This window comes from Zonotrichia leucophrys, chromosome 5 (assembly GCF_028769735.1).
Source record: "Zonotrichia leucophrys gambelii isolate GWCS_2022_RI chromosome 5, RI_Zleu_2.0, whole genome shotgun sequence".
Taxonomy (NCBI): Eukaryota; Metazoa; Chordata; class Aves; order Passeriformes; family Passerellidae; genus Zonotrichia; species Zonotrichia leucophrys.
In genome coordinates, this window is record NC_088175.1 from 31483294 (window position 1) to 31509250 (window position 25957).

Below are 25957 nucleotides of genomic sequence, written 5' to 3' on the forward strand. Positions count from 1 at the left end.
TGCTGAGCACATCAGCATCATTTTGTGTCTCTAAGGTCTCAACATAGGATCCTAATTATGAACCTCTGTTCACAGAATATTCTTGAGATGAAAGTCTATGATGAAAATGCAGTCACTAAAGATGACCTCCTCTTCACTGTTCTCTTTGATGTTGCTAAAATCCAGCTTGGAGAAACAGTTCACTTGACATTTCAGCTAAATCCCAAGGTGAGTGATAAAACTGCCTTGGTCACAGGAAGAAAATACATTTTTTTGATATTACCTCATGAACAAGTTCTTTTAAAGCAATTGTAGGTAGGAGAGTTTGTTTCCTCTTGGTTTGTACTTCATATACCCTGTGAAGAACCTTCCAAACCTCAATCAGTAAAGTGGACAAGGGCGTGATCCTGAAGGCTTTTGCTAGCTCATCAAACCACTTAGCAGATGGTTTTTTCTGACACCAGAGTTGCCTTTTTCCCCCCTCTTTCTTGACTCTGTTGCTCCAACAGGTTTTGTTGGAAATACAAATCTTCATCACCATTACACAAAGTTTCTTTGTTAGAATTTCTTTTCCCAGCACAAGCACTTGTAAGTTTGGGCATCCTCTGGCACAGATGTTGCAGTATCCCTTAAAAACTGATTCCTTGCCCTGTTATTCTTTTGAATATGCCTGAAAAGAATCCAAAGATCGATACTGAGGTGCTAAAACTAGTTGATGGCCAGTTGCTCAAGCAATTTCATTGTTTCAGTGTGCCTGAACTGAAAACATGATGACTTCAACATGGGATGTGGGTATTCAATTTAGATACTTCCATAGATTTGCTATTTCACTGACTTTTCTTACACGGTACATGTAGGTGTTCAGCTGCACAGTGATTTTGGCAGGAAGTCTGCCTTAACTTCTCCGGGCACTGGTCAGTGTGTTGTCCGTGTTGTAGGAGTCCTTTTGATCAGAAGAATTGCAAATGTCCTCTTCTATTCAGCAGTATCCCTCTTCAGATAACATTACACAGCAAAAAGCCAAGCCTTTGGACAGTTTTAAGCCAACAGTTACTGCTGCAGGACTGCCTGCCCTTCTACTATGCCTCACCAGCAAAAAGAATAGGGCACTTTGGCCTGAGGATTGTTGGTTAGCAAAGGAGGGAGAACACTTTCAAAATCACTCTAACTCAAATGCTTTCACTCCTCACACTATATCCTGAATCAGGAAGGAAATTTTAGTTGATTGAAGAACGCTTTCAGGAGCCAGAATAATAATTGACAGCCATAGCTAATGAGAAAGAAAATTAATTCAGATGCTTATAATAAATTTTTTTTTGCAGACGCAGGAGATGCTAGAGGTTGAGTTTACATCAGAGAGCATGTGAGTAACATCCACAGGAAAATACCCCTTTGGAAGCAGTAAAACATATGCTAGCATTTAGTATTATAAAGTTTAAAACAATCAGCATAGCTGGTGTTTATGAAGTTAGTTGCGTATTGGCTAAAACTCTGTATTCCTTATCTACCAAGAATCATCCTAATTATTAATTTAGTCTATTACTCGCTGAATGAGGGAGGATAATAAGAATTGCAGTCATCATACTTATTACAACTATTCTTTACCATTATGGTTAAAAAAAAAGGGAAAACCACCTTTCAGATGTGTCCCTAAATTAAAAATCAGTGACATGTTTGAGATCATGCTGGACAAGACAAACTTCAAGGAAGGTATCATTCCTTGATGTTCATTTAAGGATGTATTTAGGTGTTACTCTTCTGATTGCATTTTTTTTTCTCTTTCAGTCCAGTCCCTCCTGAAAAGCTTGTGACTAATGGTGTATTAGTGGTAATTTTAAACTGTTGCTCTTCTGTCTTTGTTTTCATAATAGTGATAGGAATGGTGAATCTGGCAGGTGCCCCAACACCTCACTGCAGGCAGGGCTGAAGGGGAGGGAGATGGGGGTCAAACACAGGTAGCCATTCTGTTGTGCTGCTCCCCGGGGGAGGATGTGTTAGGAAAGAATGTGCACACTCATTTGGGATACTCAGAGACCTGTTCACCACCACAGGCTGATACCAAGCCTATTGACAAAGCCTGAAGTGGTCTTTTCACTGACTCACTGCTGCTCTATCTTTCCTTTGGGAAATTTTTGTGACTCCCTCATGGCCTTCCTGTTCTCCCCACTTCCACAGGATGATATGGAAGTAGCTTTCTCAGCTGCCCTTAACTCATTACTTAGAGGAGGTAGCACTTGACTGTCCAGCTTCACCAAAGCAGGGAAGCAAGGACATCCCTGTGATTTGGCCAACCCATCAGTTTACCTGCAGGAGGTCTCAGCACACTCCCATTTGCCCCCCTGTCCTGTCCAAAACCACCACACCAATTTTTCTTTCAGCTGAAACCTGTCATATTTTCAGAGTGACACAGTCTTTCTCCTATCAGCCTAACAAAGAGAGGGTGGACTGTTTTCCAGACCCCAGGGGCTCAAGTGACCAAAGAGAGATAGCAATGAAGTCACCCAGATATGGCATATACTTTAACCTCTCATTTTTTTATCCCTGCTACAGTCTCGTGAAATTTCCTGCTTGGAAGTCCTAGTGGACAGCAAATGGACAAAAAAAAAACCTTCAGGTTAGACCTCAAACTAGAAGCAAAACCCCCTTATTTTAGGTTAACTGACTTATCTTGGTTGGTTGGTTGGTTGGTTTGGGGGCTTTTGTTTGGTTGGTTTTGGTTTTTGTTGGTTTTTTTTCCAATTATTTTTTGGGTTTAGTTTTTTGGGGTTTTTTTTGTTTGGATTTTTGTCTGTGTGTATTGGGTTTTTTGGTTGTTTGTTGTTTGTTTTGTCATTTTCTTATCTGGCAATTTTTATGTTTTGTTCTTACAATTAGAGCACAGGAACTGGGTAGTTAGGAGTGTATATGCAGGTTCACAGATCCAACAGTTATAGTCTGTGCTAACTAGCTATAAAAACTGGAATTTTAAATTAAAGGAATGAATCTTATAAATGCTGTAAAGTAGAAGAAAATATATATTTCTATTTCAACTTAGGTTTTATCCAATTTGCCTGTATGTCTGAGTTTTTAAAACATCTACTGCAGCTTTATAAACTTTTTGGTGTTTTGTGGTTTGTTTTTGATTTGCTTGTTTGCTTTTCTTCTCTTACTTCTTGTACTGTTCCCTTGCTGGATAAATAGAGTTTGGAAGCTTTTAAGCATTGTTGAAGGTTCTGAAAGACCATTTAATGTTCCATTTCTGGGGTCATAGTCATTAACTTCTTTGTGTATTTTTCATGTTTGGACTTTTTTTTCAGAAAAAGACTTCTTGTTTTCAGTGAAGGGATCATATGAGAAGAGCCAGACCCTGTCGCTGGGCTCTTTCTGGCAACCTCTGAAGCCCCTGAACTTCCATTACACCAAGTATGGACTGTCAGAGCTGTGCATGGCTCTAGCAGAGAAGAAACCTCACTTCTGCTCGGTACGTCATCATCAGCTTGAGTAAGCACAGTAAACTCATGGTTTTCTACACTTACTGAGGAAAATGGAGAGTCTGTATATTTAATAAAGAAGTTTTTTCATGAACTTCAGCTCTGTAACAGCATTGTAACCCCTAAGATATACAAATGTTAGATGTCAACTTTAAAACTGCTGGACAGGGACCCCATTTGAAAAAAGTGAAGTGTTTTTGTATGGTTTATACATTAAATATTTCTCTACATTATTATTTATTTTTCAGTGTACTTCAGGTGAAGACAAAAAAGACTGCCATGCATCCCTCACTATTCCTCTGGATTCACTTCCATTCAGTGAGAAAGTGGCAGTAGCAAAGGTAATTGATACCAACTTCTAGAATAAATGTTAAGCTATAGACCAAAGATCAATGGGCATGAGTTAATTAGATCAGTGTAGGAAGGTAGGGATTTAGATATGTAACTGTTAGTGCCCTTAGCTTCCTAACAATTCCTAACACCATGGACCTCTACATTTTCATATGAACCTAGCAGAACAAAAAAATTACACCCAAACACATGTCAAAGGGATTTCTGTGACCACCTCAGGGACTAATGCAGATCATAGCAAATGCAAATGATGAGGCAGGATGGAGCACACTGGCAGAGCTGGTGGTGTTGGTTTTTACTGTGTACTGCTCTCTTTATCTTTAGTATAAAACAATATAAGGAAAATAAAGTGGACTTGGAGAAATTTTAAGATTTTGATGGATTTTCTGATTATTATGGCTATCTGGCTCAATGTAGCTTTTAGAAAAAGAAAAGGGCTTCAGAGCTGATGGTAAAGAACGTAAAATGATCTCCAGTGTTTATATTGTGTTTTGGGGTTTTTTTCCTAGGATGAGACAATCAATTTACATCTGAAGTCAAATGACTGGTAAGCAATTCTATCCTAGGGTTTTGTGATTGTGAAAAAAAAAGCTTTTTTGCCTCCTAGCCTATTTCTGTAACTAAGGGAAAGTATTTAGTCAATGATTATATTTCCTTATTCACCTATGTTCATTACCCATGTTCAGAAGGTGGTTAACTGTGCTAGGTGAAATTTCCTGTTATGCTGCTATACAGAAGTTCAGTTTAGATGGGGAGAATAATATTTTCTGGTTGCAACATATGTAGAGCTATATATTTAGAAAAAGTTATCTTTCCTTTCCTTACTTGTAAAAAATACAAAGTATTTCTATTTATAAAATCTGGCAGTTCTGAGGCAAGAAATCCTAAATATTCCAATGTTTATAGTATCCATGTATCGATTGCAGTATTTATCTTAGACACTTCCTGAAAAGCAGTGTAGAAATAAGGAATATTTCTTTCTGTAAGATTTTGCTACGTTGCAGTTCATCAGCCTTTTCTCTACCTTATCTATACCATCTGTGATGTGCTTTTCTGGGGCCACAATAGCAGCTTTTCTAAGACTCGTAATAAAGTTGCAACTCGTAAGCAAGTATCCAGATATTAATTCTAAGTGATTGTGCACACCCTGTTTAACCCTGGACTTTGCTTCAGGTCCAGAAACTTAGATGTTCGCTTAGAGTTCGATCTATGTACAGAGGAGAAAAACTTCCTACTGAAAAGGAAGAAGTTTGTGGCTTCTGCTCTGAAAAAAGCACTACATTTAGAACAAGACCTAGAAGATCATGAGGTATGGGGAGCACCCCAGGGACGGTAACATGCTATCTAATAGGAAAATGTTATGCTCATTGCCTTTTGCATATTGTTCCTTAACTAGCCCTGATACATTCACTACACCATGTAAAGCATTGAGGAATGCTTTTCTACATTTTCTATTTTAGATGAAGAGCCAGTATCAAACCCTCTTGATACACATTTTTCCTGAAAACATAATGCCATAAATCAGAATTTTTTCTCTATTTCTTTTTCATCTGTGCATTATAGACCTGGATAGTCTGGCTGTTTTAGCTTATCAGTCTTGGTTCAGTCCAAGAAGAAGACCAAGACCTCATAATGTATTTTATCAGATTTTTGGAGGGAGAAAATCTAACAGTTAAAGTGATGCATAATACCAGCTGATGAGAAGTGTCTTATTTTATCTTCTCTCCTCTGGTGCTCATAATTTCAGTTGTAGTTCCTCAAATAGAACAAAGACATTCAGCATTTTTTCTCTAATCTGCTTGTCTGACCTAGGGTTTGTATTTGTTTATGTCAATGCTAGCGTGAGGATGGGTAGTGCTTTAGGGAAGGAGCATGGTCTGTGATCAGGAACTTGAGAAATGAAGAAGCAACTTGAGAGCTGGGTAATTTTTTTCACCTGTGTTTTCTCCTTTGTCCAGGACAGCGGGACCAAAGTCATATTAGGTAATATATGACAGCATGGTTTTAGACATTATAAATTATGTCCGTGCTCACAAACTGAACATATTACTACATTGTTTCTCATTTGCACAATAGTGAGAAAACCCAGGCAGTTTCTTAAGTATAAGAATTTTTAGGAGAAGTACTTCAGATTTTCCAGCAAGGGAATGTTTCCTTATAGTCAGGAAAATCCAAATCAGAATACTTTGCTTTGACCTGAAATGTTCAATTTGAATCAGGAAACTGTTGAATATTTCTTTGATGCAATTGCCTGGAAATGTGTGTGGAAAATGTCAATGGGCTCCTCTTCTCTCAGTGGGTTTCTTAGAGAAATTTGTCTTCCTGCACACAATTTAGATTTCCATCCAATTAGGTTTCATCACTGCAATTATATTCTCTAGGTACTTTGTAGGAAATGTAATCTAGCTATTATGCTTGACTTACAGAGAGGATAAGCTCTGCTTGTTATCAAAATAGACCTCTCAAGAGAAGATGTTTTGCTAAGGAAAATGCAGTCTAATATTGAAATGCCTTGAATAAATAAGCTTTGATAAGCCAGCGTGTAAAAATTTACAATCAAAACGATTTATTTTATTCAAAATCCTCAAAATCTGTGTTGTTTTTGTTTTTTTCCTCTGCAAAATACACAGTTTTCTTTTTTTCATCCCTGCTAGGGGAAATGGTGAAATGTTGGAATTTTTTGTGGGACTGGCATGCTACATTTCACTCAGCTCTGATCACTTGTGCTGGTAAGCAAAGTGTTGCTTACCATTGTTGTGTTGATGATTAAACAGGTACCAGTTGTAGCAGTGATGACAACAGGAGGTGGCACCCGGGCACTGACATCTCTGTTAGGCAACCTGTTGGGTCTTCAAAAGCTGGGTCTCTTGGATGTTATTTCATTCATCACTGGGTCATCTGGTTCAACATGGTAAGGACACCCTGAATGAAGACATCACTCATCACCTCTCTAGTCTGCTGTGAGATGCTTATTCTCTTCATTTTTGTAAAGAAAGGCACCCTCAAGCTTTTTTTATTGCTGCATTAGGAGCACATTGCCCAAGCCCAATTGAATGGCCTAGGTGCTACTTTGTTTCACCTCTAGGATCTTTCCTACTGAGTCACTGCCGTGCAAATCACAGCCTTGTGCTTGAACTTTTGTAGCAAGGAGGGGCTTTTTTTTCAAGTCTTCAAGTTTCACTAGTGAATTGGGGAACTCCTCTAAATCAAAAAGTCATTTCAATAGTATACTAAGCCCAAAAGATGCTTTTAAAGAAACTCAGCTAGTTCATTTGATATGGACCATGAATCTAAAGTCTAAAAAGTGAAAGACTCTCTGCATATGACAATGCACTTCCTTTCTTTTCCCCAGGACTTTGTCACATTTGTATCAGAGTGCTGACTGGTCGCATCAGGATCTATCAAGACCGATTAGTGAAGTCCGCAGACACATGACCAAGTGCAAGCTAAGCTGCTTTTCCCTGGAGAGCTTGCAATACTATGCAAAGGAGCTAAAACTGCGGAAGCAAGAGGGATACCAGATCTCTAGTGTTGACTTTTGGGGGCTTCTGCTGGAAAAAGCATTAGATGATGGGGTAGTGTTCTTCCTATGTTTTTTCAAACAGCTGCCGAATACTATTGTATGGAAAATGAAGCTCCAGGGGCAGATGCCTGACAGCATGCCAGCGTTATCCAGCAGATGATTTCTGCTGATTAACAAAGGGGTTTTAGAATTGTTAAGGTTGGAAAGGCCTCTGTGTCCAACCATTAACCTATCATTATCATGTTCACCACTAACCCATGTCCCTAGGTGCCCCATCTACGCAAGTTTCAAACACTTTCATGGGTGGTCATTCCACCACCTCCTTGGGGAACCTGTTCCAATGCTGACTAGCTTCCAGTGAAGAAATTTTTCCTAACATTCAATTTAAACCTCTCTGGGCACAACTTAAGTCCATTTGCTTTTGTCTTACACTTTTTAATTGGAAGAAGAGACCAATCCCCACTTATCTACTACTTCCTTTCAGGAAGTTGTAAAGAGTGACAAGGTTTCCCCTGAGCCTTCTTTTCTCCAGGATACACAGTGCCAGCTCCTTCAGCTGCTCCTTGTAAGACTTTTTCTCTAGACACTTTCCCAGCTCCATTGCCTTTGCTCCATGTCCTTGTCTGGACATGCTCCAGCACCTCAATATCTTTCTTATACTGAGGGCCCCAAAACTGGACAGAGCATGTGAGATGTGGCCTCACCAGTGCTGAGTACAGGGGAACAATCACTGCCCTGATACTACTACTATTGCTGACACAGGCCAGGGGCATTCTTGGCCACCTGGACACACACTGGATCATGTTCAGCTGGTGTCAGCCAGCATTCCCAGGTCCTTTTCTGCTGGGCAGCTTTCCATACCCCCTTCCCCCAGCCTGTAGTGCTGCATGGAGTTGTTTTAATCCAAATGCAGGACCTGGCATTTGGCCTTGTTGACCCTCATATGATTGGCCAATTGATCCAGCCTGTCCAGATCCCCCTGCAGAGCCTTCCTGCTCATCAGCAGATCAACAACTCCCTCCCAGCTTAATGTTTTCTGCAAACTTGTTGAGAGCTTTGTCCCCATGTATCTCTTAATGCATAACTAGCAGCCCAAGGGGCTTCTGTAGGGAAGAAAACCTATGTCTCCTTCTACAAGCATGAGAATCTGAGTACCTAACTAAAGAGTCTTGGTTCATTTTCCTCTGTTCATCCCTGTGAGAACAAATTTCCATGTGAAGTGAATGTATTTACTAAAAAGAATAGGAGACCATTTTTTTTTTAAAAGTGTCCTACAACTCTACCTGTAATTAAATAAGCATGTGTGGATGTGTAAATGTTTAGATGACTCCTTGGTTAAAAAAATGTTTGGACACAAAACGAGTTGAGAGAATAGTGAAATTAAGAGGGAAACAGCTATGTATTTTGCTGTACTCTTGGAAGCCCATACACTATGCCAAGAAGGTCCCTTGATTTTGCTCTTTGTTTTTCATCAATTCACAGAAAAATAACCACAAGCTCTCAGATGAGCAAGAGGCATTGAGTCAGGGTCAAAATCCCCTACCTATCTACATGATCCTCAACATGAAAGAAGATTACAGCCTTTCAGAGTTCAAAGGTGATGGCAAAATTGGGCTCATTTGGTGTTTGACCTATCTGCATTATCAGTACTTCAACCTCTTCTACAGCTGACCCAAAGCATTTATAAACAGTTTCTTTTCCTCTTTAGCTTCCTTTTCCATTTCCAGACTTTATGCCTAGTCTATGGGAGGAGCTTATCTTCTGCGGGGCAGGAGAAATCCTGGGGAGGTGTTTAAGGAGAGCCAAATACTCACAAGCCTTACATCCACATTTGGGGTAACTCAGACTGACCCATCTTGGTGTAAACTTCCCTTATGTTCTCTCTGGAGAAGGTCATTGGAAAGTTCTGAATGAAGAACACTGTGAAAGGTTACTGAGTGAGTGGCTGACAGCAGTTGCATGATAAATCTTTACCCTGAGGAAGGCCAGTCTGTGGGCACCCCACAGACAGGGTTTATCCTGCAGCTGCCTTTTTGCCTTTTTGCAGCCCTTCTAGCAGGGAAGTAGGGATAAGATTAAGATTTAAAAGTTTGTTTTATGTCTCTGCAGAATGGGTGGAGTTCACCCCTTATGAGGTTGGGTTCTTAAAATATGGTGCCTTCATTCGTGCTGAGGATTTTGGCAGTGAGTTCTTCATGGGTCGCCTGATGAAGAAGCTTCCTGAGTCCCGAATCTGCTTCATGAAAGGTGATGTGGTCTATTGCAAAAATTTGAATTGCATAAATATGTTCTTTATTTTTAATATAATGCAAACCTTGCATATTACAACCAGTGCCCTGCATCATGCAGGACTGAAACCAATTGTACACCATGTTGTTCTCCCCTCTGACTGAGCTCCTTAGACAATGGAGATAGGCTAAAAGTACTGAGAGGAAATTTCAAACCACACTATTCACTGTTGCTCTTGTCTTGAATAGTGATGCTCATGCCTGAAGTTTCAGAGCTGCTTGAAGAGGCTAGGTTCATTTTGAACCAACCAGCAGCAGAGTTCCGCATGAAAAACATTTGTATTTTGAAACCAGAATCCCAAAGTTAAAATTTGTCTATGAATGGCATGATCTGAGATGCCAAAGCAATGTTGTTGCTGAGTTTATTACAAAATACTGTAATTTAGAGTTGTTTTGTGAACTGCTACTGATACTCTTGCAAGTTTAATAGTATTCTAAATCCTCTGTAATTTTGCTACCATTATAAATAGTTGAAATTTTTCATTCTTAATTCAGTAAATTGGGTAGCACCCAGTAATATATGAAAAACAGTTTTGCAGGTTTTATGCAATTCTTGTTTTAATTTTGCTTACTACTATGCCCCTTTGTACATTGGTTCTCTGAGGTAAAGCTGTCTGCAGACAGGTCTTAAACAGATATTTTGCATGAAAATAAGCACCAGACACAACATGACACCAAGGATACAGGTAAAAAATGGCTAACTTACAAAGCGAATAATCCGTACAACCACCAACACCACATGGTATTCCTTATTTGGTATTCAGAGAGCTGTGAATGTCTGTATTGTGCAGGAGGAGTCCATAATCATATTATTCCAAACATGAGACAATAGCTGGCTATAAGAAAGAAAAGATTGTGCTCAGTCATACAGCTAAATCTTAGAGCTTTATTAGCATAGCTAATAAAGCTTTCAGTGATGTCATGAGTTAAGAAAAGAGTTGTTTGAGGGAAAAGACTCAGCAGAAAACACGGGATCCAAGAGTATGGATAGATCTGAAAAGGGCAGGAGAAATTACTGCCTAGTAAATAGAACTGGTGGCTCTGAAATCCAGTAGTTCAGATGCAGCCACCAGTACTAGAAATTCTAAATCCAGGAGCTTGAGATGCTGGAGAGTACATTGGAGAAATCCTTCATTCTTCCCGTTTTTCTTTTACTCTTCCATTAAGCGCTCTCTGCTGCCTGTTAGAGGTGGGAGGTAGGTTGCAGAGCCAGGTGGGACTACAGAACCTTCTTCTGAACATGTTGAGCCTCCATTGCAGCTCCTCAGTAGCACTGAGGTAGTGTGTCCATACCCGGGGTGGCCAGGGAGCAAGCACACCCAACACATCCAGTCTGGGCTCAGCTCTGTTCTCAGCCTTAGCACCTGAGCCTGGGGATCCCTCAGCCACCCGTGCATCTTTATAAAGGATAAGGCGGAGCCTTAAAGCAATGTTGCCATCTAGTGATACCACATGCAATGCCCTCTTGGGTTACTATTAAAATGTGCTGTTAGTTACAGCTTGATAGTTTAAAGATAAAAGCAAGGTGTCATTTACAGGGAGAGGAAAGGCCTTTTCCTAAGAGCAGTGGCTAGAGATGGAAATGAGCTGTATGAGCTTACAGGGATACAAGACCCTCATGTTTCCAGAAGAAAGGCTGGGGTGCATAAGAACTTGTTTACTCTCTTCAAATCTGATGGCCCAGTAAAAGGCACCATCCCTCATCACAGTTCTTACTTCAGCCAATATAGGTACAAAGAAAATTCAGTGCAAGAGGTTAGGGCAACATTGCCATGCAATTATAGACAAGTTCTGAGGAGACAACAATGTTTGAAAGTGGTTAATATGCAGGAACAGTGTGTAACTCCAGGGGTAAGGGAACCGGAGGAGTTACAGAGTGAGAAGACGCCAAGACAGGAGAAACCAGAGATGTCTTCTCATAGCAGGGTTAGACAGAAACTTCTCAAGCTACTGGGAGATGAGGTTGTCTTGACAGAAACTGGCCAGTCATTATGTGCAAATGAACTCTGCTTGACAACTAAGTGTAGATCCAGAGAGCCCCAATCTGATTTCTTGATTATGCATTTCTAATATTTCCTAAGTGAGTCTATACTTACGAGGACTTCCTTTAAAAAAGAAGGCTCTTGGATTTCTGTCTCACTCTAGAAACAAGCCATGTTTTAAAGGGATGCCATGTTTTAAAACAAGCCATGTTTTAATAATTTATGGGATGAATAATTATTTTGTTGTGCAACTGAAGTTATTGCATCCTGTACAATGTATGGCTTTTGCAAAACTTTCACTGGTAGAGATTTTCAAGGCAAAGCACAGCCCTGCCTTCTCTGCTAGAGTTCTTCTGGGGGCCTGTGACATTGCTGTGGAGGAAGAGATGCTCTTCAAAATCCAAGAGACTTCTGGAGATTTCTGCACTGTGAAGACAATTTCAGATGTTCTTTTACATGGGACGGCAAAAGTGGGAGAAGCACTATGGGAATGAGAATAACAAATAGAAGGAGAAGGGTCTCCCTCAAAAGACTTGGTGCAGAGAGAAATTTTAGAGGGACAGCAAAGATGTCTTTTATTTAGAGAACTTTTCTGCAGACTATCCATTTGATTCTTGACTGTCCAGAAGCAGCTTCCAAACGTTTAACTGACTATCCACTTGTATATGATGTATTTTGTAGACCAGACCCTTATTTTATAGGAATGGTTTTGCTCACTTATGACAGGTGCTTATAGGATGGAAAATGTTGGTTTGTATGTGGCCAGGAATTACAGTGGCTGAAAGCCTCACACAATGTTTTAAAATATTTAGGCTCCTCTTTTGACAACAGAATGCTAATTGCTGAAAAGAACTTCATGTAGGTTTTGGTGATAATTTGGAAACCTTGAGGCTTTCCAATCTCTCCTTGCAAAGCGGAGAGATTATTTTTTAAAGGGATATTTTCCATTAGAATGTTTCTGAAGAAGCTTCCCTGTTCTCTACCATTGCACAGGCCTATGGAGCAATGTATTTTCGTACAACCTCTTGGATGCCTGGCATTCGTCAAACCCTACACAGAGGCGCTCACTGAGGTGTACCCAACACAGCACTGTTGATACTGGTTAGTTATGTTTCTGTTTCTGTTTTACCTGGTGCCTAAAAATCCAGAGGCTTCATGTTGTAAGCTCTATCTAACTAGGTTTCCTCTCTGAATTTATTCATAGCAATATTATTTCCATTAATCTCTCTTATACTGAATTTACGGAAATATAAAACTACTGAAGGTTTGAAGCAGATTGTCTTTGCCAGGGGCCCTTTGGTGAACCTCCACATTGTAACAAGCACGTCTGTGCTGTGCTCTGTCTGCCTCAGCAGCTGGTGTTTTTCAAACATTGATGTTGAAGACTTCAATTGCATGCAATGCGATTTCAATGTTCTTTGATCTTGATATAAACCTGTGTTTTTCTAAGAGGCCTTGGTTGTCCTTCCTGTGTTTAAGGGCAGTTAGTGAGCTTGGTTTACGGGTTTCTATCACTTTCTCTGTGGAAGTGTTGCAAAGCTCTAAGCTCAAGAAATCAATAAATGTATGTGATAGAAAATCATTGCCTCTCTTCCTCATCTCATGAGGTACTGTTTAGCATGACCCTATTTCTTTGTTCTTTTGTGGATGTTTCAGTCTCCTGACAGCTTTTTTTCCTTGAAAAGCTGATATTTATTACTTTGAAAGGAACAGGTCCAGATTCTGATTCTACCCTAACCTTCACACAGGGAATCTATCTGTGAGTTCTATCAAAGAAAGAATCACTTTTTCCAGTTTTAGCAAGTTTGTTGCCACTCTGTTTCTCATGGAATAGGCTTTACTGAAGACTGATTTTCTTGTTTTTCCTATTTTGATATTGATTTATTTGTATGTTGCAATGCCTTATTAGCATCTTTTCCCTAGCTAATACGAGATGCACTCTATTATTTTAAGCATTGAAAAGAACTGTATCAAAACAACAATTTGTTCATCTCCTCTGTCTTTCAGGAGAAGAGCCTTCTCCATCAGACAGGAGACATGAGTTGGAGACTTACTTGGTCACCCCCGAATGTGGCATCGTGGGCATCATTCGGCGGATCCTGACAGAGCGGGTGATGGTTTCAAAGTTCTACAACTTCCTGAAGGGATTCCAGTTGCACAATGAATATCTTCAGAACAAAAACTTCTGTAGATGGAAAGGTAAACATCCTTGAATATAATTTTTTTACCTTCTTAGATGGTTGGTGGTTTCATCAGTGAAGAGAAGGCAGATGATGAACATTTGGAAATTAATATTTCAAGATAACTATTTAAATTTCATACAGTCAAATCACTTTCAGGAATTTCCTTGACTCCAGGGAAATAAAATTACTGCTCATGTGGGGTGGAAGGATAGAAACATGAGAAAGAACTCTCTTTTTAACTTGAACAGGTCTTTCTTTCATGTGTGAAGGCTGAACATCTGCCGTGTTTAAGGATCTTTTAGAAAAAGTAAATGTAATGGATAGCCAAGAGGCATTTTTCCCAATTTTTCCTTGTTAGTCAAAAAACAAATGTACTGTTTCTTCAGTGAATCACTCATCATAACAAATATTTCCTTTTAGATACTGTACTAGAGCATTTCCCCAACCAGCTGACAGAAACAGCAGAGTTCATGTGCCTGGCAGACACGGCGGGATACATCGATATTAGCTACCCACCACTCATGAGACCAGAGAGGAAAGTGGATGTTGTCCTGCACTTAAACTATTCTTCTGGATCACAGACCTTGGTGTGAAAAACACTCTCTTTTCTTTGATAAATAACTGCTGCCTTCTAGCCCTCCTTAATTCCTAAAGATTCAGAATCATTTATGTAGAATAAACTGATTCTGGGAAAAAAGTATCCTTGGTCTACAGCTCCCTGTGCAGACACTTAGGTCTTGCAAGTGATGCTCAGGTAAATCCCCTGAGAACAGAAGTAATATCAGATTTCTAAATATTTTATTTGAATTAACCCTCTAATAGCTAAATGCTATTTCCTAGACCTATGTGCGCCTGTGATCTCCATTTTGCTATCTAGATTTCACTCTCATTGTTTATCTAGTTCTAGTTACCACCGCTGATGAACTCATTATGGTTGTGTTGTGATTTCATACCCACATGCTGTATAATTAGAAATATTTTGTCCGGTTGTTTTTAGAACAGTAACTGGATTTTTTTGTTGTTGTTCGAAATTGTGGAAAAGAATTGTCCTTTGACAACATTTGCTCTTTCAGATACCATCTAATAATCTGGTCTATAATTCCTGTTACTAGATATGGATAAGACAGAAATTCTTAAGGACTAAAATTTTCACAGGTGCCAACCAGACTCAGGAAGCAAAATCCTGTTTTCAAAAATTGCTTACACACCTGCAAGATTAACCTTTTAGTTAAGATACTATTTGCTCCCAGATCACTGTTTGCTTATATCACTTTTCAGAACCATCCTAAGGCATCTAAGACAGGGGTTTTTTAATACTTTATGCTAAGTCAAAAAAAAATTTGTGATTTTGCATTTAAAAACTGTACTGTTTCAGATTCTTGCCCATGCTACTTGTTTCAGGATCTTCTCCAGACAAGGCATCTTTCTGTATCCTAAGCTGCTAGGCCACCCTTCCCATAGTCACGGACATTTTACCTATCCTCTAGAGATAAAGGCTAATGAGAAGAAGAAGGTAGAACACCAATCAGGAGTGCAAGTTGGAGGCTGGGTATTGAATAGTTCTGTTAATAGTACTTAATATCTCATGTAAGAGCGAAGAAATATTGACAGCGAACCCTGCTCCCAAATCTTTGTGGAGGTCTTTTGATGGATGCATTAGGAAAAGTGGTAGAGTGTGGCAGAACTTCTGACTTTTTCTTCTTTTCTGTCTGAATTCAGCCTTTGGAAGAAGCCTCCAAATACTTTCAAAAGCAGGGAATCCCATTTCCCAAAATCCAAATGAGTGAAGAAGAGAAGAAAAATCTAAAGGAGTGCTACATCTTTGAAGACACAGAGACCCCAGACGCACCAACTGTGGTGTTTTTCCCACTGGTGAATGACTCCTTCAGAAAATACAAAGAGCCTGGTAAGCCATGGGATGGCTCTCCCACCACCTGGCAGCCCTTTGGCTGTGGAATGGGAGACATGGTGTAGCACGGCCTCCTCCCGCCCCTGCTGTGCCTCCCATGGAAGAGAAATGCAGATTCCAAGGGAGCAAGGAGTAACATTGTGCCTCCCTGGAAAGTAGGAGGTGGAACCATATCTCTACCCCACTGATGATGTTTCTTTATTTGTCAGGTGTGGAGCGCAGCCCTGCTGAGATGGCTCAGGGCAACGTGGATGTTTCCACCATGTTTTCCCCCTACTGCTTAAACAGCTTTACCTACACAGGGGAGGCGTTTGACAAGCTGATAGAACTGACCAGCTACAACATTCAGAACAACCAACATCTGATCCTTCAGGCTTTGAATTCAGCCATACAGCAGAAACGACAGCACAAAAAATAAACGCTCGCCTGAGTTTCAGAAAGATATCTGCATGATTTTGGTTTTTTTATTCTTCCCTAGAGAAGAATCAGGAGTTGTCTTCAAATGAGCATAGTAGACTTTGGAAAGTAAAGACTTGTCTCAGGCTGTGGTTCCTCTCTACCATATGGTGATCTTAAATCAACCAATCAAACAAAATAATGATTAGACTTGTGCTTTATTTATGTTGGATTTCACTGCTGGTGAACTTTTTTTCATGCATATAGGTGTATATGCAGTAAATTGAAGGTCAGAAAACATTGGATTTATTGAAAAGTTTTCTAAATGCATGAATCTGGGACAGCAGCACAAATTCTTTCAAAATTTGTTATACTAATAGAAATTGTATATGAAGTGAAGACAAATGAGCTATGGATATTTAATTTATTCCAAATCTAGTGCAACAGAAAAATACATGATAAATATGGACAGTTTCAAAGAACATGAAAACTGTATATTCCAACAATGTCAGCAAGGAATTTTTGCTAGAAATAACACACCAATATGTATGCTATCTAACATAATAGATAATCTGGGACTTCACATGAAAAATACACATTTTCTATACTTTTGAATTTAAAAGTTTTATTACACCAGCAGTACTTAGTTTTTGAAAATCTCTTGGAAACTTCTGTTTCAAGCCATAATGTGAGTCAGGATCAGCTCTTCCAGTGCAGGTATAACTATCTAATCCACAGATCAACTTTCCACTGACCTTTCATGGTATTTAGATGATCCAGGTCAGTATCCACATCCTGTTAATTTCAGCGGTTTTCACTGTATTTCTTGTTATTATGAGATGCTGTGAGAATGAAAACATCAAAAACAGAGACAGGTTTTGTGGTCAGAAGGCAAGCTAAGTACTTTACACTGATATCCATGGGTAATTCATGGGTAATCACATGACTTTGTCAGTCCCTGCCTGTCTAAAAGCAAGTTAGGATATATGTAACTACTATAAATTGCGCAAAGTAATTTGTTGAAACTGCTTATTTTTCAGATGAAGACCAAAATAATTGCTTTAGGAAGAATTTTAATAAGACAAGTACAATGTAAACCTGTTTCATTGCAACAAAGATACTAATCTAAAATAAAAAGATATAATGCTTCAGTCAGTATCGGTTGCCCTTAATTACTTCAAATTTAAATAAAATGCAGCAGCTTGTCTGTGCTGAAGTAACATGTATTGGCAAACACAGAGCTATGAATAATGTATCATAGCAAAAATAGAAAATAATTTTTAATTCAGAATGAAATATGAACTTCTAAAAGGCTAAAAAATTCTCTTCCTTCTTGCTATCATGACCTCTCTTCCTTCAAGCATTCCTTTATGCCTTGTCTTCCTCTTATCTTTTGCTGTCTTTGGTCTCCTATGCTCACCTCTGATGACCTCAGCCCCCTTAGGGGTGCTGTGTCCTTACCCCAGCTGCTTTCCCAGGCTCTCACACCTTCATCCAATTTCCAGCCTGGGTTCAAACCTCTGGTGTGCTGAAATGGCTGTTTACTTGTTGGTGCTCATCAAGGGCTCCCCTCTTTGTGATCTCCGTTGCTGAGTCACCTGGTCCCTCTTGGCATTGCCTTTCCTCTGTCCCAGCTCTACTTCCCTCCCAGGCTTCCCTGGTTATCATTATGACAACCCCATTTGGAGTGACACATGTGTTTGCTACTTCTCCCACCTGCTTATCTTACAGCTGAGGTTTCAGGCACCTTCAAGAGCGGCAAATGGAGTTCCTACCCCTGCCATCCAAGTCTTTGGTGACACCAAATTTCAAGAAGCCTGCTTCTCTCTTCCTGTTCCTGCCTTTAACTATACCCCTTTGCTTCCCTTGATGTTCTCTGGTTTGCTGGTTTAACAGAGTTTACTGAGAGTAAACTCCATTTACTCTCAGTGTGCCACTGAGGTGTTCTCTGCTGAACTTGCCAGGGTGTTTGTTCTACCTTCCAGGAGAACACCTGCAGAAGATCCTTGTCATTTGTCCTTGCAGGCCAGCCGGGAAGTTTTGTGTGGCTTTGTCTGCTGGCATTGTTTTGTTCTGGTTCAGCACTTAATGGGCTATGCTTCCTATGCTCTGACTCTGAGCTGTACTGAAGCATTTCAGGAATGTAGGTAACAGCTGCAGATGTGGGCATTTAAAAACACTTTTTGGTTTTACAGGTTGGGAGTGTCCCTTTTTAAGGCAAGAGGAGTGACTTCATGGAATTATCCACTTGAGGAAGAAAACTAACTAGAGGGGAGAGAAACCCTGCAAAAATCAAGGCCCATGCTGTATCATGGTCTTAATACCAGCAAGCAGTTCACTTGATTTTTCCTAAATGTTTTAATAGATAGAGCTCTTGGTTCATGTGGTAATAGGAGCTACAAACACTAACATGATGACCTCCTTAGTTGTAATTAATATGTTTTGAATCTTTTCTGTGTCTGTCTTTTCATTCTTACCTATTCATTATCTATAGTCAGTGAAGGGATTAGCATGCAATTGCAGCTGTGCCACAGCCCTTCTGATTATCACAAAGGTGCATGAAGAACTGGGCAGCTCAGTGGGGTGACTCAGACCACAGGAACCTATGGAAAGCAGCAGTGGGATTCTTTAACTCCTCAGCAGGCAGGTGAGAACTTGGGCAGTCCTACTGGGTGAGTGCCACTGGAGAAATAGGAGCTTATGGGATGGTTGGCAGCAGCATTTTGTGCTGTTCTATAGTGCAAGGAGTGATCAAATAAGAGGTTATTGCAAACATTCTGAGTGAAATGAACTAGTAATTCGTGAGACTACAGGTTGCACCACGTGAGTGATGGGAAATGTGTTTGCCACAGCAGACATAGGAGAATGTGGGTGGTAGAACAGGAGTCCTGTCTTAGGGACCCTGTGCTAAAACCTGCTAACATGTACAGCTCTGCTGTCCATGTGCGATATCCCACTGTCTTACTAGAGTGATAACACTGCAGAGGAGGCCATCAGGGCCTTATTTCCTCATGTCCTGGTCATGGTATACTGGTCAACAGTTAGAATGGCTGAGTCTCCTGTGTTATTCATGCCACTGAAGCTTTGCACCTTTGAATTCCTCCTGAAAATCTCTCCCTTGTAGGGTTCCCGCTGGAGCCCAGCACTCCTACAGTCTTCATAAAGAACTTCTCCAGCACTTCTCCCACACCTCCAGTTCATGATATCAAAACTCTGCCATGTGACATCTTGTCACGTCTCATGGTTTTTCCTCCTTGGGTCCTGAAGTCTTCTTTGCAGCCCCTCCAACCCACTATCATTTATCTCCTTTTCTCCATGCAGCTGGACATTTCATCCAGATGTCACAGCCTGATATCAGCTACCCTAATTCTTGTAGTATTCATGCTTGTTTCAAATATGACCAAACCTCCATCATTCAAACCTGAAGCTTCAGGAGAAACAATTACAGTACAGAGGAGATATGAGACAAAAGGGAAAGATTAAGAATGATTAAGTAAGATTAAGATAGTATAAGACATGAGGAGGGAGAAAGGATAGAAGAAAAACAAATTATAATAACTGAGAAAAAGTGAAAAATTACATTTTAGCTATGAGGTATTGAGATGAAAAAAGAAAGAAAACATACTTTGTAATCCAAAAAGTCAAAGAAAATATGGTGGGAAAAAAAGAAAGAGGAAATCAGGAACTAGAAGGTGGTAGACAAAAACAGAGATAAAGGTATATCACTCGTTTTATATCACTATTTTTTTTCAAAGCTGGTCCTTTAAAAAAAGAGCAACTAAAAATCTCTAATCTAGAAAATTTCATGGCACTAAATCTTACTGCTGAGGTTCTGACCATGGTTCTGACCATCTGGGCTTACTTGATATGCACACTGTGAGTACTTCCTAACTCCCAGCTCTCTTTTTTTTCTGCCCTTAAACACTGGGAAAAGATGGTTCCTTGGCCCCTAGCAGTCTAATTTTCCTGCCAACTACTGCTTTTTGCAGCCTTCTCTCTTCTAGCTAATAATCTGTTTATTAATTTTCTCTCTTCCTATTTCTTTTCTTCTGCTGAGGAAATTGAGCATCCTTTGTGACTATCAGATAAGGAGCTGCAAGTTTCTACATACATTAATATGTACTTTTAAATCTTGAGCAAGTTGTTTCTTCAATTTTGCAATTTCTGCTATTCAGCTGGATGGCAGCCAGTCTTAAAAGCAACTCATGCTCCAAACTCCTCCTTGAGCTGCATTTCTCTTAACTTAATATCTACTTTGTTAATATAGACTATAAATTCGTTTTGACATTTAACAGATTATATGATAGTCTAGAATTTGTTTAATATTAAATGCTTTGGTCTCACAAACAGAAAATAATTCAGAAAATCCTTCACAGATGTTTAACAAACACCATTTTTAGTCACTCATAATCTCTAGTGCATGATTTCTGCTGGTGCAGGAGTTGATGGCCTGTAACCCACTGCTGGGTTTGGGCACAGGGAGGAAGAACTGTGCTGATCATATTGCACTTGTGCTAGTTTTCAGCTCATGGGGATATGATAAACTTGCATGTAGTCTGCAGAAATGTGGAGAATGAGCAGTGATTCAAAACCTTTGGGAACTGCTCTCATAGAGTTGAAGTCCTGGGAAACTTTCTCCAAGTAAAGAAAAACATCCCAAAGTGAGAGAACTCCAGGCACAGAGGACTTTCTCACTTTACAGGTAACCACTGAGGACTGTGCATTTGTAACATGCATAAAATCTGAGAGAGATAAAACAGAGTATAAATTTACATGTCAATTAGGCAGCTCAAAAACTGGTATGGTAAGTTTTGGGCTTTATCCAATGCATCAGTAACTGTAATACGAAAGAAAAGTACACAGGTGTTTAACTGTGAGTGCAGAGATGTACAAAATCACTAATGATGGTAGCCTCCCTACTGGGAAAGGAATACCTCTCAGTATCAGTGGTTTGTTCTAGTTATATATGCTAGATGCATACAAATGCTGATGCATCTGTGCAATGGATATATACTTTTCTCTGTTATGAGCTTAACAAGAATACATTCTAGTACTTTTAAACTTTTTAGTTTAAAATGTATTTCCCAGAAGATTCATTTTTACCTGTTGCAGGGGTAAGATAACAAACAGCCCCTGTCTCCCAGGAGTTTTCTCTTCTGCTCCAAATCTCCTTCCTTCACTAACTGCAAGAGCGATGACCTAAGACACCACTCCTCTCCTGCAGGAAGAGCATGCAGCTGAGCCAGAACTCCCATCTGACTCTGCTCTCCAGGGCTGGTTTTTTGCATAGAAGTATTTTTATGTCTGAGAGTAGTGAGGTGGTCACAGACAGTCCTGCTTCTGCCTTGTTAGAATAATCTCAGGCTCATTTTGCCTGGCCTGTTCGAGGCTAGGCAAGCATATATTGTTGCAAGGCATTTAGGAGGGCACTGGCTGTCTGTGGTTTGCGTCCAGTCCAAGACAGTGATTAAAAGGAATGGCAAAGCTACATTTGAACTTGTTGAAAATTTTGTCATGTAGATCCATTTCTCCACAGCTTGTCTCTGCAGTCAGAGGTAATACAGGTTCCTTTGCCAGGTGAGTGATGCTTCTGCAAACTGCGTTGCAGGGTGAGTAAGAAACCTAAGCAGTGGAGGAAGTACAAGGTTGTGCTGCTTTTGGCACACTGTATGATAAACATTTAAGACTCTGATATCACTATGCTAAAGGAGTAGTGTGCAATTTGCTGCCAGGGCAACTACATTTAGATCTTTGAAACAGGTGGGTTATTTTCCTTCATCTATCCTTAAATTACTGAAATATGCAATGTAAACACATGAAATATTTCCACTTGAAGCATCTGCTTTTCATTCTCCAAGTTGAAAACCATCCAGCTTTGAACATTCAGATTTTAAATGAGATGGCACTAGTTCAGTTGTTAATGAGAACCTTGCAGTTTTCTTTATTTATGTTGCTCCCTGTGGAGTGACTCAGATGGGAGCAGAGTACCTTGATTTTGCTGAAGGCTGTCCAGATTATTATAGATAGCCAAGTGTGCCTGTAATGGGGAATTCACTCTGCAGACATGGAAGTCTGTATATAGGATCCATATTTCTTGTCCACAGGCTTTCTTGAGGACAGAGAATCTCAGCTTTCTTAGGATTCACCAACTTTAGAGGGATTTCTATCACTTATCCTCAGTTATGCTAATGGTTCTCTGAACTAACCAGACTTGGGAAAGTTGCGCTCTAATGAGAAGTATCCTGGTATTTTTAGTATCACATAGCAGGTTTTCCAAGGTCAACCAGGTCTTCTTTTCTGACCAGATTTAAAGGAAAAAAACCCAAAACAACAGAAAACCAAACCAAACAAAAAAACCACCAAAACAAGAGCAACAAAATACCCCAAACAAACAAACAAAAACCAACAAACACCAAAAAAAAAAAAATCCCCGAATTACTGTTGTTCTCTAAATTAAGCTGCAAAAGGAGTTCTCCAGGATGCAGCTCCGAGTGTCTGTGACCTGAGGCCAAAAGATGCTCTTGTACTTCCAGTGTGGCCAGAGCTACTTTTCATGCTGGGAATGCAGATGCTATGACAAAGCCTACTGTTACTGGAGCTTCTAGTTTGTTATTCATTTGTTTTTCTGTGTTGAAGATGGTAATTTCCATTGGGTAAGCCTGGAGATGTTCAGCTGCTCTTTTGTTCATGTTCTTTGGTTGAACAAATCTCTGTAAAATAAAAGTGATAAAACTTAACCACTGGATCCTATACTGCATTCATCTTGGGATGAGTTTCCCACAGTTGACATTTAAAGTTCAACTGCCTTTCTCTGGAAAATGTATAAAAGCATAACTCTTACCTGCTTTGCACAGCTATTAGATATTTCCTCATGCCTTTTTTGCTATATTTAAAGAACTGCTGGGTGCAGCAGTGGTCCTGGGTCATGCCTGGAGCCATAGGCACTGACTTCAAGACCTGTGCTACCCCCTGGAAGTGTCTGTCCTTCTCCCCTGCTGTCCTGTCACACCCTGGTGCTGCTGCTCCCAGCCTGTCAATCACCTCCTCCACTTTCAGCTCACCTCTGCAAAATGAAGCCCCAGCCCTGCACCCACACCACGACCTCTCTCCCCTGGGCATAGGGAACAGGAGCAGCCCAGGAGGAGCTGGGAGCTGCATGCCCATGCAGTGGTCTGGGGATGGCCATCTGCAGGGCTCTGCCCCTCAGCAGGCACTGGGCTCAGGCCCCCCCACCTGTGGGGAGGCATTCACAGGGCTGTGCCAGCATGCAGGGAAGTCACTGCCACTCATTCAGATGCACAGGCCTTTTTCAGGGTCCAGTTCCCCCACAGGAGCAGTCCTTGCTCAGGGCAGGGGTTTGAAGGAGCAGGCCTCAGTGGCAGCACCCTCCACACACAGAGAAGGGCGGCAGCAGGGCAGGACCCGTGGGGCAGGTGCAGGCTGGGAGAGGTTCTCAGCCAGAGGAAGGCACCACATTCCTTTTGGCTGTGGCGCTGGCGCTGCAAGGTCCTTCCCTGGAGCACTCTACCCTTGGTGCTCCACTGCCTTTGCAGTGGGAGGGAGTCCTTTACTTGGATGAGATGGGTGGGGCCTCGGGTAATTTTATAAAATAACAAGTCATTGACTCCCACAGGAGTACATCCTGCAAACATGTCTTGGGAAGTGCTGCCAGTGGAGGTACCAGAAGCAGATACTGAAAACATGTCTCTAGAACCACTGCCCACAGAGGTGCCAGGAGTAAATCCTGAAAATGTGTCTCTAGAGCCGCTGCCCACAGAGGTGCCAGGAGTAGAGCCTGAAATATCTCTGGAATTGCTGCCTGTGGAGGTGCCAGCAGCAGATCCTGAAAACATGTCTAAAGGGTTCCTGCCCATGGAGGAGCCAGGACTGTATCCTGAAAACATGTCTAAAGGATTCCTGCCCATGGAGGAGCCAGGACTATATCCTGAAAACATGTCTAAAGGATTCCTGCCCATGGAGGGGCCAGGACTGTATCCTGAAAACATGTCTAAAGGATTCTTGACCATGGAGGAGCCAGGACTATATCCTGAAAGCATGTCTAAAGGATGCCTGCCCATGGAGGAGCCAGAAGTATATTCTGCAAATATGTCTCAAGAATTGCAGCCCATGGAGTTGCCAGAAGAACTCTTCTACATGAAAGGCAAGACCATGATACCATCAAATGCACTAGAGGTAAGAAAACAGTTTTAAAGTTTCACTTAATGTCCTCTGCATTTGACAGAAAACAAAGTTCCTGCTTTGTGAGTGTGTTTGCATTCAAGCTAGTGTGCAAATTTGCTGTCTGATGGAACTATACAGCAGTTCCTCTGCCTGAAGGAGTTTAAGGTGAAATTTTCTCTTCAAGGCTGTCAGTGGAAAAACTCCTTCTGAATCCACTGGAGCCAAAGATCTTATCTTCATATACAAAATGAGAGAAGTCAGAGTAGTAGGGGACAGGAAAATATAAGAAAGGGGAAAAAATGAACAGGGGGAAAAACTTTCTTCAGGGGATTGAATTGTCAGCTTTTTTTCTTCTGCAAGTAAATGCTACTTTTATTAAAAATTTCATATTTCTATATAAATAGCAAGATTTTGGCATGTATAATAATATGTCAACCCCTTTTTTTATTGTTGAAAATGTGTTAAGGACAGGATAGTGACCAGGAATAGAGAATTCAGTTTCACTTACACATTCCCTTTTTGGTTCTGAATTTTTAAAATTTTGCTTGCATTCTTTGCATCATTTCAAGATTTGCATTTAGTTTTAAATGCAGTACATTATGCACTGTTCTATGTGCTCCCTGTCTGGATGAAGGCACATCACTTCAGGAAGAGCTTTGGACTTAGAAGCGGAACATCTTCAACATTTTTTTGTAGAAACTGTAGAATCCTTTAATGGTGCTCTATGAAGTGCTTCAAAAGGGGGCACCCTACGCTGTAGAAGTATTTTGGAACTTCTCTTTCCTGAAAAAGATTGAAACATTAGATTTAAAATTTTGCAACTGCAGTGCATCACATTCTGTGTTCAAAATCACAGATGATGTTCTGGGGTATTTTAAACTGAGGTTTAATATCGGTAAGAGCAGATTGCCAAAAGATCACATTCAAAACAAAAAGAAAAACCTTTTTTACTGGATAGAGACACCTTCTAGGTACCTTACAGCTGTGATGGTCTTCCTTAATTTTCTCATTGAAAGGGTACCCCTGACATGGATTTTGTGCCAGTGTGCACCAAAACATGTGGTGGTTTGTTCATTAATCCGAGTGCGGTAACGCAGCTGGGTGTAACCAACAGCCCTTCTAATCGAGGTTTCATCATAAATTGTTGCAAGTAGAAATTAATTATCTATCCTGATAATGCTGCTGCTGTTGTTTAAACATTATCATTTATTGTTTCTTTCTTCCTTTCTTCAGGATGGAAACTCAGGCCTCGGTTCCTTGGGAGATGGTGAATGGCAAAAAAGGAAAGACGACGGTACTGAGGCAGACCAAGGTGATTTCAAGGTATTAAGAACAAGAAGCAAAGAGTGCTAAGGGTTTTGTTTTTCTCAAAAGGGGAGAAGGCTCAGGTGGCAGCAGGATAAAGAATGATGGCAGCAGCTTGAGTGTTACAAGGGGAGCCCCTAAATTTATTGCTTGAATAATTTTATTCCTTTTATGCTTATAATTTTCATAGAACATAGAATGGTTTGGGTTGGAAGGCACCTTTAAAGGCCACCTTGCTACAAATTCCTGCAATGAGCAGAGACACCTTCAAGTGGACCAGGTGGCTCAGTTTCCATAATTTAATTCCTTGTTACATTTTCTTTGGAACAGGCTGAGTATTTAGTATTTTAATGTCTCATTTACTTGTACAAGAAATCCACTGGTGAGCTT

General features: G+C 40.4%; 1 protein-coding gene and 1 pseudogene across 2 annotated transcripts in view; both read left to right on the forward strand.

Moving 5' to 3' along the window:
* Positions 1-16103, forward strand: part of LOC135448283 (cytosolic phospholipase A2 epsilon-like) — a 32340-nt gene extending 16237 nt beyond the window's left edge. For both annotated transcript variants that reach the window (XM_064714099.1, XM_064714100.1), the window contains exons 4-20: positions 76-207; positions 1302-1342; positions 1765-1807; positions 2530-2593; positions 3276-3439; positions 3698-3790; positions 4310-4347; positions 4974-5109; positions 6575-6711; positions 7153-7375; positions 8806-8920; positions 9433-9570; positions 12587-12694; positions 13601-13792; positions 14197-14363; positions 15496-15682; positions 15895-16103. In XM_064714099.1, coding sequence (XP_064570169.1) covers positions 76-207; positions 1302-1342; positions 1765-1807; positions 2530-2593; positions 3276-3439; positions 3698-3790; positions 4310-4347; positions 4974-5109; positions 6575-6711; positions 7153-7375; positions 8806-8920; positions 9433-9570; positions 12587-12694; positions 13601-13792; positions 14197-14363; positions 15496-15682; positions 15895-16103 — 2187 coding nt within the window. The remainder of the gene's footprint in view (positions 1-75; positions 208-1301; positions 1343-1764; positions 1808-2529; positions 2594-3275; positions 3440-3697; positions 3791-4309; positions 4348-4973; positions 5110-6574; positions 6712-7152; positions 7376-8805; positions 8921-9432; positions 9571-12586; positions 12695-13600; positions 13793-14196; positions 14364-15495; positions 15683-15894) is intronic.
* Positions 16104-23731: 7628 nt separating this feature from the next.
* LOC135448686 (cytosolic phospholipase A2 epsilon-like) overlaps positions 23732-25957 on the forward strand; it is a 35459-nt pseudogene continuing 33233 nt past the window's right edge.